Source organism: Canis lupus, chromosome 4 (genome assembly GCF_003254725.2).
Source record: "Canis lupus dingo isolate Sandy chromosome 4, ASM325472v2, whole genome shotgun sequence".
Lineage (NCBI taxonomy): Eukaryota > Metazoa > Chordata > Mammalia > Carnivora > Canidae > Canis > Canis lupus.
Genome location: NC_064246.1, coordinates 70444435 through 70457355, shown reverse-complemented (window position 1 = coordinate 70457355; position 12921 = coordinate 70444435). Strand labels below are relative to the sequence as shown.

General features: G+C 39.7%; 2 protein-coding genes across 14 annotated transcripts in view; one reads left to right on the top strand and one right to left on the bottom strand.

The window, feature by feature from the left end:
- The window catches only part of OSMR (oncostatin M receptor), a 50642-nt gene extending 45411 nt beyond the window's left edge, over positions 1–5231 (top strand). For all 7 annotated transcript variants that reach the window (XM_025436247.3, XM_025436243.3, XM_049109313.1 and 4 more), the window contains 3 exons: positions 1614–1695; positions 2408–2480; positions 3042–5231. In XM_025436247.3, coding sequence (XP_025292032.1) covers positions 1614–1695; positions 2408–2480; positions 3042–3593 — 707 coding nt within the window. In that variant the 3' untranslated portion in view covers positions 3594–5231. The remainder of the gene's footprint in view (positions 1–1613; positions 1696–2407; positions 2481–3041) is intronic.
- A 3216-nt stretch (positions 5232–8447) lies between these two features.
- Positions 8448–12921, bottom strand: part of RICTOR (RPTOR independent companion of MTOR complex 2) — a 117274-nt gene continuing 112800 nt past the window's right edge. For all 7 annotated transcript variants that reach the window (XM_025436376.3, XM_049109307.1, XM_025436377.3 and 4 more), the window contains one exon: positions 8448–12890. In XM_025436376.3, coding sequence (XP_025292161.1) covers positions 12816–12890 — 75 coding nt within the window. In that variant the 3' untranslated portion in view covers positions 8448–12815. The remainder of the gene's footprint in view (positions 12891–12921) is intronic.

Genomic DNA, 12921 nt, shown 5'->3' with positions numbered 1-12921 from the left:
GAGTCACACTGAGATTTCAGTCAATGATTTGCATTATTTGCTGCCTGGGGGTACATTTAAAATATTTAAATTTATTTTCAGGCTATTTTTATTCCAGCTTTGGGATTTATTTAGCTGGTAGAGGACTGTGTGTGTGTGTGTGTGTGTGTGTACACGCACACATATATAATACAAATGATTATCTTTACCTCCAGTATATTTTCTAGGTTTCATCTGTCTCTCTTCTACATGCTAAACCTCCCTTAGCCTTGGCTGTGACTCTGTGGATTATATTGGTTATTATTAAAAAGGAAAATACATTCCTGCATAATCACAGCAATGAAAATGACATCCTGCAGTGACAAAGATCACGTGGGCGACTCTCACCACTGCCTTGCTGCCTGATGGAAGGCAGCCCCGACCCCTGCTGTGGGGGCTGTGGGGGCTGTGGGTCCGTTACAGAGAGAGGCAAATGCCCACCAGACAGTGGTTACCTGGGGAGGGGGTCACGACTGGACGGGGCGGCACGCGGGCCCTCTGGGGAGTGTGATCCTGTTCTGTTTCTCTCCGGGGTCCCATCACATGGCTGTTGTCGGCGTGTGAGAATTCATCCCTCGAGCTTCCTTGATGAGCACCTTCCCAAACACAAGTATTGCATTTCAATAAAGAGTTTAGCCGCGCCAGTCTGCGACTTGGAAACTGCCGTGGTTAGGTCCCCGGGCTTGTTCTCAAATGCGTCCTAACTCTACAACTTCACCAAATCTTGAAATGGGTTATAATTGTCAAAAGCTCAGATCTGAGAGCAAAGTGTTCTTTAGTGGAGTGGACAGGAGTGTTTCCCTCCCCTCCCCGCCCTCGGGGTTCACTGTAAGCCTGTTGTTGAGGGGCTTGCTTGGCTCCTCTTCCCCCTGGGTGTCCCTGCCACTAGCCCCCTGTGCCACCTCGCAGCACCGGGTTGGGCATCTACCCACGCCTGCCCCCCCTTACCAAATTCCACATTAGCTACCCTGTCCCCATCCCCTAATTAAACCCGGCTCTGGCAAGAGCACCTAGAGCAGCGACTAGGATTACAACTACTACCAGCCCACTGGCCGAATAGTCATGTGACCGACACCCCCTTCCACCCTCCCCACCCCCAGTCAAGGGCCCTGGTGTATACCCACCTGTGAGGCTTTGGCAGAGGTGGGGACTATGATTTTAACACAAGGAGGCAGTGAACAATTGGAAGCAGTGATCCAATTTGTTAGAAGAGGGAACAAGGGGTGCCCAGGGGGGCTGAATAGGTTAAGCATCTGCCTTGGGCTCAGGCCACGGTTCTGGGGTCCTGGGATGGAGCCCCACATCCCCCCACATTGGGCTCCTTGCTTAGCGGGGAGCCTGCTTCTCCTCCCTCTGCCCCTCCCCTACTCCCGCTCTCTCTCTCTCTCTCTCCCTCCCCCTCTCCCCCTCTGACCTTCCCTCCTGCTCAGGCTCTTGCTTGCTCTCTTAAATAAATAACTTAAAAAATTTTTTTGAATCTTGCATAAATAGACTTTTGAGGAATAACAGTAAAATTCATCTCAATCTTTAACTTTTGTTCCTTTGAGGAGGGAAAAGTACTCATTGAAAATACCACTTTCTGTTCTCTTCTCCAGCCCCTATGCTGATACGTATCATACTCCCTATGATTTTCTGCATTTTGCTCATCATGATCCTATGCTACTTGAAAAGTCAGTGGTAAGTGTGTGGGGAAGATTTTTATCCAAGAAGAAAGAGGGGGGTAAAATCTAGACAGGAGTTTAGGAAGCTAGAAATCACATTGAATAATGAGAGAAGGTGCTGAAGAGGCAAAGGGCAGAGAGAGTTGAAAATATGACATTTTTAGAAGAGTTTTGCTTTTCCAGGTCAATACATAAGGAAAACAATAGACATTTGAAAATATCTCAAAGCCTGTTCAAGAACGGTAGCTAAAGGGGGATCCCTGGGTGGCTCAGTGGTTTAGCGCCTGCCTTTGGCCCAGGTCGTGATCCTGGAGTCCCGGGATCGAGTCCCCTGTCAGGCTCCCTGCATGGAGCCTGCTTCTCCCTCTGCCTGTGTGTCTGCCTCTCTCTCTCTCTCTCTCTCTCTCTCTCTCTGTGTCTCTCATGAATAAATAAAATCTTAAAAAAAAAAAAAGAACCGTAGCTAAGACCGGTAGTGCGCCTACTGTGCGCTTGGCAGTAGTCCAGGGGCTTTCCGTACATCTCCTCAGTCCTCACACCACCACCACCGTGAGCGCCGGAATTATCTCCACTGAGTCAATGAGTAGATGTAAGCACAGGGGAGCTAAGCAGTCTGCCCAAGTTAGCAAGTGACAGAGCAAGGACTGGGACCCGGGAACGGGACTCCACGCTTGTCTTAACTAGTCACTATATTCTAAAAGTCAAGTCCAGTTTTCACTGTTTTCTAGGATGAAGGAGAAGTGTTATCCTGACATTCCAGATCCTTACAAGAGCAGTGTTCTGTCATTAATAAAATCCAAGGTAAATGCTGGGAAACTGTATGTGTGCCATCTCTCTATTAAAAACTAACCTGGGGATCCCTGGGTGGCACAGTGGTTTGGCGCCTGCCTTTGGCCCAGGGCGCGATCCTGGAGACCCGGGATCGAATCCCACGTCGGGCTCCCGGTGCATGGAGTCTGCTTCGGTCTCTGCCTCTCTCTCTCTCTCTCTCTCTCTCTCTCTCTCTCTGTGACTATCATAAATAAATAAAAATTAAAAAAATAAAATAAAAACCTTGATTAAAAATAAAAAAAAATAAAGACTAACCTGGGGTTGGGGCTATCATCCTACTTTTCTAGACCTCCTCAGGAAGATAGAACAAAGCAACAATCCCCTTGGCTCCCACAGCCGTGAAATGGGTGCCTGGAGCTTTGAGATTTCTTCCAACAGGGGAGATCCTTTGGTTTGCAACACCGGCCCCAGTTAACTTGTGATAGGATGAAACACAAAAACCGAAGCCTTGAGTGCATTTCACATACTTTGTATACTCTGACACACACATACACACTCTTAATATTTGCATGCTTTTTTGGTCCGTTCCAGGAGAATCCTCGCCTAACAATTATGAATATCAAAGACTGTGTTCCAGACACTATTGAAGTTGTAAACAAGCACGAAGGCACTGGGAAGTCACCCACAGAACCTGAGGCTGCCAAGCCCACCTACCTTTACCTCCTCCCAGCAGAGGAGAGCTACTCCGGCCCTGGCCCCTGCATCTGTTTTGAGAACTTTACCTATAATCAGGCAGCTTCTGACTCTGCTTCCTGTGGCCATGTCCCAGTACCCACGAAAGCCCCAAGTCAGCTGGGACTGTTGACATCATCTGAAAATTTACTAACGGCACTAGAAAAAAACTGCATGAACTCCTTAGAAGAAATCCCAGCTGGAGAAAGTAGTTTGAATTATGTATCCCAGGTGGCTTCACCCGTGTCTGGAGATAAGTCCAGTCTCCCCACAAATCCACCACAGCCAGAACTCTGTTCAGAATATAAAATGCAAATGGCCATACCCTTGGGCCTTGCCGCTCCTTCTTCGAGCGGGAGTAGCAGCCTGTCTTCCATTACCCTTTTAGACGAAGGTGAACACTACCACTGACCAGTATACCCATCGCATGCCTTTATGCTACATAGACGCGAAAAAGGAGCATCGACGGCACCATTCCACCACCAGATGCCTCGGCACCTAATTCCAGTGAGCGGTCACCGTTGACATATGAGACCTCTACAGTCTGGCTCGGTCTCAAAGGTCAGAAGCTGTGGAACTTAACATCTCTCCTTGGGGCAGACTTGCCGTAGAAATGGCAGGGTCACAGAAGTAGGCTTACCTTGCTGCTGTGTGTTCCAGGCTCACCTTTGCAACAGCAGGCCGGTCACTTGACATGCGGATAGACCTTGCCCAGTCAGTACTGGACAGCGTGGCTATGGTCCTAGGAGTTCAGTTTTTAGTGAGGAAATATTTCCCTTAAGTTTTACCCCTATGCTCAGTATCTTAAGGGTAAAGGAACTAGATTTAAGGTTTTGATAAAGGCCACAGAAGATTTACTACTAGAGCATAAGTTGTCAATGTTAATTTATTCTGGGTGTGTTTAATGAAAAAGTCACAGATGTTTGAGAGTAAAACAGATTTTAGACTTGCCTTGAAGTGATAACAATTTGTAGTTCGTTGATGCAGTAAAATGAACCCTCCTGGGGGCACGGACCTTATCTGATAGGTAAGACATGTGAATAATCAGTAAGATTCCCACAACTGCATTTCCATTTAGCTTACTATAGTTAAAGAGTGGGATTGGCAAGGAACTCTTGACTGTGTCAAGATAACACTACTTGGTAGACATCAGTCTTTGACCATAATTTTTGACAACTACCTCAGAATAGAAAAAAGAAAACGTTATTATAAATTCCATTCACATTTTATGGTTCCTCTTTTTTTTAAGAACTAATATATAAATGACCTGTTTTCATTTAGTCCCCTTTGGTCTTTGCAATTGTCTGGGTCAAGAAAACCTTCACGGTCTCATTTATACTCCTATTATGCTAACAATGAATATAAGGAAAGGTCATTGTTGGACATGGTTTAGAGATAATTGTAAAAAGCTATATAGTGGGAAATTCTATATTCTCTCAGCAGCAGCCTTGTCTCTTTGAATCAATATATACGATGCACCTGATGCACAACAGGTGTTCAATACACACCGGTTCCTTTCTCTTCCTTCTACTCATCAGCACTTTATCACATTTCTAAGCAAGGATGACTAGGAGTTCCTTGTTTGCTGTGCTGGAAATGACACCATCTAGGCCTCTGGTACCAAATGCCCAGCACTGTTCATCACCACCATGGAACCAAGAGTGAGAGCAGAAGACCCACATCTCCAAATAAGGGTCAACTAGCCTAAATATATCAACACAAACTAGGACTTCTGTTTAGGTTTATTCAGCTTTTTCCTTACACAGAACTGAAACTTTGGCTGGAAAAAAACGGTTATGTATTGCCAACATAATACAACAAGTTATCTTGGTTAGTCTGATAGTTTCCAGATGACTTTGGGGGCCAGTATTGTCATCATTCAGCCCATTTGTTGCTTTCTCATGATACAATTAATAAAAGAAATGTCAATGGCAGTGAAGACTGACTTGTAAATAGTGTCTTTTATATAGATTTTCTTTTAAAAATAACCCATGAAACCTTGAAGTCATTTGTGTCACAAAAAGCTGTAATTAAAATATTTCACCACTGCATCGTGTTTTCTCTACCTCAACGAAATGAAAATCTAACCGTAAGTAGAGTCAATAAATCACCTTGTGAGCTTACTGAAAATGTAAATTTCTGGATACCACTCCCAACCTCCTCATCAGAATCTCCATGACATGAGGCCTGAAATCTACATATTTCATCAGCTTCCTCCGAGGCATTCGGATGCACACTCACTTTGAGAATCACTCTCCTAAATCAGATGATGCCTTTCTGAAATATAGCAACATTCCAACAGGAAATGCTGAGCTACATAACTATGTTTGTGTCACTGACTACAGTTTTGGCTCTAAACATCCCTTTCCTATAACATCAAACACATTCATATTTAAAACCTTAACTATCAATACCATATGCCATCTTAACAGCATTACTTTAAGAAGCATTCTTCAGAAACTTTGTAATTTGTATTCCTGTGTCAGAATTATTAGGATGAAAAAAGTACTCATGGAGGGATGCCTGGATGGCTCAGCGGTTGAGCGTCTGCCTTCAGCTCAGGGCATGATCCCGGGGTTCCGAGATCGAGTCCCATGTGGGGCTTCCTGCATGAAGCTTGTTTTTCCCTTGGCCTGTGTCTCTGCCCTGTGTGTCTTTCATGAATAAATAAAATCTTAAAAAAAAATACGGACAATTTCAAATGACACAGAAGTGTAACCGTGTAATAAACCCTTGTATATAATATCATTGGCCCTAACAGCCACTAACCCATGGCTGTTTTAGCCTATCCATACCCTTCTCCACTCTCCCTCCTATCTGGAAGCAAATCTTACATGACTTCATCAGCAAATATTTGTGTTTCTCTAAGCTCTTCTTTTCATACTGTAACCATAATACACCTTTAAAAGGTATTTCACCAGGCAGCCCCAGTGGCTCAGTGGTTTAGCACTGCCTTTGGTCCAGGGTGTGATCCTGGAGACCCGGGATCGAGTCCCACATCAGGCTCCCTGCATGGAGCCTGCTTTTCCCTCTGCCTCTCTGTCTCTCATGAATGAATAAATAAAATCTTAAAAAAAAAAAAATTGAAGGTATTTTGACTGGGGGTGCCTACATGGCTCAGAGGGGTAAGTGTCCAACCCTTGATTTCAGCTCAGGTCTCAATCTCAGGGTCATGAGTTTAAGCCCTGCTTACACATGGAGCCCACTTTTTTTTTTTTTTTTTGAAGTACCTAAAGCCAAATTAGTAATATCTCTTTGGAAATACTGGTATTTTGGTGTGCAGGGGTCTTTGAAAATATTGGTATTTTGATGGTGTGCAGGGTACTGTGATCACTGAGGCTCAGAGCAAGGGCCTGGCCACAGAGCAGAACCATGCACTGGCCAGAGGTTCTTGCTCCCATTCTAGCACCTACCTGACTCAACGCTGATTCTAGCGAAATTGATTCTCCACCAGAATGTGTATTGAGAAAATCAAGTAATTGAATTAGACAACATCTAGTATTTCTTCAAAGAGCTCCGTGGAAAGAAAACTAGCTTTCATCTCAAAGAATTTACAAAACTATTAAACATTTTGCATTAAGTAGAACTTTAGAAACCCTTGAAGAGATACAACAAAGTCCTTCAGAATTAGCAGTTAAAAATTTACAACACAACTAAATATATTGTTTAAAGTACCAAGCAAACACAGTTGACTTAATCCCTTAAGATAAGCATTAAAGAAACGAAGTTCTAATATATTTTGGTTTTTGAAATCAATACAGAAGTAGTTGCTATAGTCTGAATGATTGCACCCCTCAAAATTTCTATGTTGAAATCTTAACCCCCAAATATTATGGTATTAGGAGATGGGGCCTTTGGGAGCTGATTAGGTTTGGAGGCTGGAGCCCTCATGTACTTGGGATTAAGGCTATTAGGCGTATTATCCTGGAGGGCTCCTTATTTTTTCTGCTATGTAAGGACACAACGAGAACTGTGGAACCTGGAAGAGGGTCCCTCACTCAACTGTGCTAGCATTCTGGCCTCAGACTTTCAGCCTCCAGCACTGTAGAAATAGATTTGTTGTTTGTAAGCTACCCAGTCTGTGTTTTGTTATTGTAGCCTGAATGGACTGAGACAGTACTTTATTTTTGAGTACTTTTATATACCAAAGAGTTAGGTTTTTTTTCGAATGAAACAAACTTTCTGAAGTTTAGGTCCACATTTTTCAAAGATCAGTTATATGATGATTATTAATTGTGCTTTTAGTTTATTTTGGGGCCAACTATGTTTTTACTGAACAACATACATATGCAGAAGGCAATGGGGAAAATGATATATACAGAAATGTGCCTAAGGACCAATCTGGGTGGCTGTCGGTTAAGCATCTGCCTTTGGCTCAGATCATGATCCTAGGGTCCTGGGATTCAGTCCTGAATTGGGCTCCCTGTTCTGCAGGGAATCTGCTTCTCCGTCTGCCTGCCACTCCGTCTGTTTGTGCTCTCTCTGTCAAATAAGCGAAACTTAAAAAAATAAAATAAAAATAAAAAAAGACCAATCTATCCAAAAATTTTTAAAAGATTTTATTTATTCATAAGAGACACACAGAGAGAGGCAGAGACACAGGCAGAGAGAGAAGCAGGCTCTACGCAGGGAGACTGGTGTGGGACTCAATCCCGGGTCTCCAGGATCAAGCCCTGGGCTGAAGGCAGGAGCTCAACTGCTGAGCCACCCAGGCGTCCCTCCGTCCAGACAAACCCATTTCTGAAAGTGAGACATACATTTTACCACATCTGGTCAACTATAACCTAGCTTTGACCTGGCTTTGACACTGAATTTTATTCTCCAGCTGTGGTAATTTCCCTTGTGGTATTTTCTTTTACCACTAGGTGGCTGTACTGATAGTTCATCTGATCAGGACAGTTGCTGCATGAGCAATCAAATACCTTTCACAGAAATGTCATCAACATACTTTCATCACTTACATTGTATATCATTTCATCAAAAAACTCAGAATTGTTGTATCTAAAGACAGACCCATTTTATCAAACCCTTTATAATTATTTGAAGTTGAAAATAAAATCTGTAAGGCTATTTGTTTGATTAGATCATAAAGAATGTTTAAGTACAGATATTTTAAAACATTTGGAATAGCCACTAATGTGTTACTAAACTAGGCTCTTATCTGTGCAAACTAAAAATCATTTTTACTGGGAGTCACATGTAACAGCCTCAGTGGTTCATAATTCAACAATGATTGTTTTAAAATTTCAAACAGAACAACACAAGTTTTAAGAATTTTAAGTACATTTTATTAACAATGTATCCCTTTGATAAGATTATGCTTCAGGAGGCTTTTAATGCCCTTGACATAAACTGTACACATTATACAAAAACAAGAAAACCACACACAAAAAAATCAAGGTGAGCAAAACCATCTGGGGACAAACCTTCTTTAAATTATACACAACTCAATGAAATATTCTTACGGAAAATATATAAATACTTTTTCTTTCTATGTTACAGTTATACAATATAAATCAGATTTCAATGTCTGTTCAGTGACCTACAAACACCAGAACCTCCAAATATGTAGCAGCTTATAACTAAATAAAAAAAGGATATCACGTGGTTAGGGCGCATTGAGATTTTCTTCACAATCCCTTACCACTTCTCAAAACTAATTTACACCATTTGTTTTATGATGCAGCTTCAGGGTTTCTGCCAGGCTGGGAATGGAACATTTGTCAACTATTATCTATGAAAATTTTTTTTATCTCCCCTCCTCTGCCCCAAGACTTTGTATTTTGTGCTAAATCAACCTATTCAGTGGTAAAAATTACAAGGTATTTTTGGCATAAATTATATTTTTCAAATTAAATATTTTGTAAAGAAAATCAAAGATGTGCAATTAATGCGTGCTGCGGCCCAGCTCTCCACCTACATTATAAAAATACTCCAAAGGGGGCGGGGAATCCACATGCTGTGTGAGTCATATATATAAACCTACTATGAATGAAAAATACTTTGGGAACCTGGAACTAAAAGGAAAAAAGAATGTTCCTAGAAAGATTCTCACAGATTTCAATATTGTCTGATAAGCACTGCTATCTATTTCACTAGTACTCTTTTATAATGAAACTCTCACTGTAGTGATACTCTTCAAGTTAGGCTGGTAATAGTGGATTTCCTGAATGGGGGGAGACAAGGGAGACCTTTCCCAACTTCTATTTTGGAAAACCTGAAATGTTCTCTTTTATTCCATCAGCTCTTTTCATAAAACTCTCTCAGTTAATTCTACCTTTTCTTTTTTCCCACATTTAATGGATTGTGAATTTGAGACAACACTGGAAGCATAAAACAAAAGGGGGAAAATCTTAATTCCAAAGGACTTTTCCCAAGGTAGTTTACAAAGCTAATCTCACACAAAATTAGCACCTCACTCTTACCATGCAAAAAGAATTGCAGTTATAATTTAGATGACAATTTGATTAGTTTTTATTGCTCACTGATCTGTGCTTTAATGCAGGGATAAAAGGCATCCTCTGAATGGAATGAAAAAGAATTTATAAAGAGCAGTAGACAAATCTAAATAAGCACTGACACCTCACTGTTGAACATTTTACTACCGTAAATATGACCTGAAAAACTCAGCTTTAATTATCTCAAGCTCTGGATAAAAGAGCTGAAAACTATTAAAGCTACCATTTCAAAACAACTTGTACACATGATGTTAGAAAAACTAGCATAAGAATGTATATCCCTCCAAAGAGCCTCTTTTAATGTCACTGTCTTACAGAATGTACTTATGCTACTCATCTTTATTAGAAAATTTTTATGAGGGAGACTTCTCTCCTCTCCTCAAATCTACCTAGGTATAAATAAGAAAAGTGTAAGAAATTTTAGACCATATTTAATTATTAATACTAATTTCTAATTTCCTTATTATTTATCATTATTTACTTAGTATGTGAAGTGAAATCTGTTCTTGAAAAAATTCAATTAGAAATGACAATTCACTTTACAATTAGATATTCAGTTTACAACCAGCACAACTGCCCAAATTCTTTCAAATTATTCAATAATTACCAACAGTACAAATTTATATGGACTAAGATTAATTCTAAAATCTTGAAAAACTACAGTATTGACATTATTTTGGTATTTTATAGTCTGGTAGTATCTATTACTTATAGATGATTTTCTCAATTATTTCTATTACCACTGACACCATTCCTAATCTTTTCTGCTATAATTTAATATTTTTAAACACTAAGGTAAATCACTTGGCACTGCATGTGAGCATTTTTCATCATAAAAGTCTACTTTTATACAGATGAGTACTTGAAAACGTATTAGACCTGTCAGTGAAACATGGATAAACCAAATAGCACTATACATTTAAGTATAGACATTTTTTTTCTTAGATTACTTATAACCACAAAACTCTGTCTCCCCAAACTAAGTGCTATAGGCAATTATTATAATGTATACATACATGTCTTTCAAAGTAATAGTCAATGAAACTGTTCAGGTTAATAGTAACAAAGACTTCATTTGGGGATGGATGAGTGAAGTGGGGTCCAGGATGGGGACAGTTGTGTATATGACAAAAAAAAGAATTACTGTTAACTTTTAAGGGATTAAACCACAGATTTTATATTCTATATTAACTGAGGTAGTGTTTAAAATGAATGTCTAAAATATGTCAACCCCATTATGAATAAGATTACTAAATTACCTCCTTTGGAGTTTTTAACCACTATTTGGTCTAGTAACTCTGACATTTGGTTCTCTGGAAAGCATTTTAATCATCCAAGACCAAAGACCAAGGTGACAGGCAACGTTCTTAAAAGTACTGTTAACATTTAAATAAACACCTGGGTTCAGTGATAAATTAAAGTTAAAAAAAATATTTTTATTTTCACTTGGATTTTATGAGAGAAAATCTGAAGAACCACTTTTTAACATAAGCAGCAGCTTACAGCCCTTTTCTGCTTTGTTATAATGTAAGTTGCTACACAGTGCATGTAAGAACAATTCACTGAAGTGCAGTCAAAGAGGTGTTATGAAGTGAGATGAAATGCTTCATCCCAATTGGAACTTTCAGTGCCAGTAAATTAAAAACAAAACAAAACAAAAAGTATCTCTGTGAGTTACATTTTCTAGTTCACAGGGTTCTTTACAGAGATCTCAAAGAACAAGCCCGTTATAAAAAGGATCTGTACTATGGGAAATATTAATCAAGGTACTAGGACTGTGTCAAAGCTGATGTGTAACTGTAAAAATGGTATAAACAAATGAATTAAAAAAAGGGTCCTAATCAGTCCAGCTGGATTTTTTCTATTTATATATAGACCTCAAAAAAGATAATCCTTTCATTTACAAGCATTCTAATGGTGATGGCCATGCTATTTTTTATATACAAATTTGCATATATGTTTAATTCCTGTAAAGATTCTCAAATATCTTTAAACATATACAAATTAAACAAATAAACAAAACTTTGCCCTCATCAACCTAACAACTTCACAAATATGATAAAGGCAATTACTGTATTGATAAACTCACCTATCACTGCATTTAGTTTGTGCAAAACAAGAACACTGATATAAAAATTAAATTACTGCTGCTTTAAAATTTGGTACTTAAGGCTTTTCACTACAATTTTTAATCATAATTCAAGTTGCATTAATGATTGTTTTTTAAAAGGAAATATGGCTCTTCTTTTCCCACGGAATGTGTAAATCAGAGGCAAACTTCTCTCTTCCTCAGAAGATCCAAAGTGTTATTTACTGCTTTCTTTTGCTTTACGTCTCAATAGTGCTTGTTCAAGTTCCTCTTTCAAATGGTGATATGGGAAGTTGATGAAAATGAGAAGTCCAATGAAAACATGTGCATTCTACAAATGGGAAATACTCAGAATTATAAGAGGACATTCTGATTTGAATCAAGAACTGTAGTGAAAAACCTTAATTGGTTCAAATAGCCTATAATAACATATTGCCACAAAACTGAAGAGACAGAAAACAAACTGTTGCAAGTCTAGTAACATAAAAATAACTTATAAGTCCTGGGTTGTTGAGGCTCTTCTTTTGCTTTGAGGTTACAAACCTCTGAAGTAGTGTTACAAATATTAAGAAAAATGTGGCAGGGCCAAAGTTCTCCCTCTAATACCAGCAGTTACAGCACACCCCACTGTGGAACAGGGTGCAGCCTCAGAGACACGGACTCCTGGTTTCCATGAGTTAGTTAACAAACAAGGCATCTTTATATTTACCCTAAAAAAAAGAATTCAGAAATAACTGTGTGAAGGGTGCTTCTGCATATCCTATTATTGTTCCACTGTTATGCTCTTAAAATGAAAAAATAGAAAACCTATGTAGGTATTCAGTGCTTGGCTCTTGCATATAATGGTAACTAAAACTCTTAAAACTGTGGTAATGAGCAACGAACCCCCAGAGGGTTCAACAGGGAAAAGAGGAAGTTGTTTTGGTAGGGAAGTCTGCAGTTCCAACTGTGCATGTACCAGTAATTGCTGGAACAGAAGATACTCCTGTCTTGGCTGCCCAGTTAGTCAGCATTTTCTGAGGCTTTTAGGAAATCCACAAATATGAATATATATAGTATTCATCTACAGACATCATAAATATGAGGTCAGGATTCAGCAGATGTATCAACTATAGGTTGCTTTGGTGGTGTTGCCAGCACAGCCTCGGCTTCTTCATGCATCTAAGAAAGGAGTGGCAAACTGTTAATGACT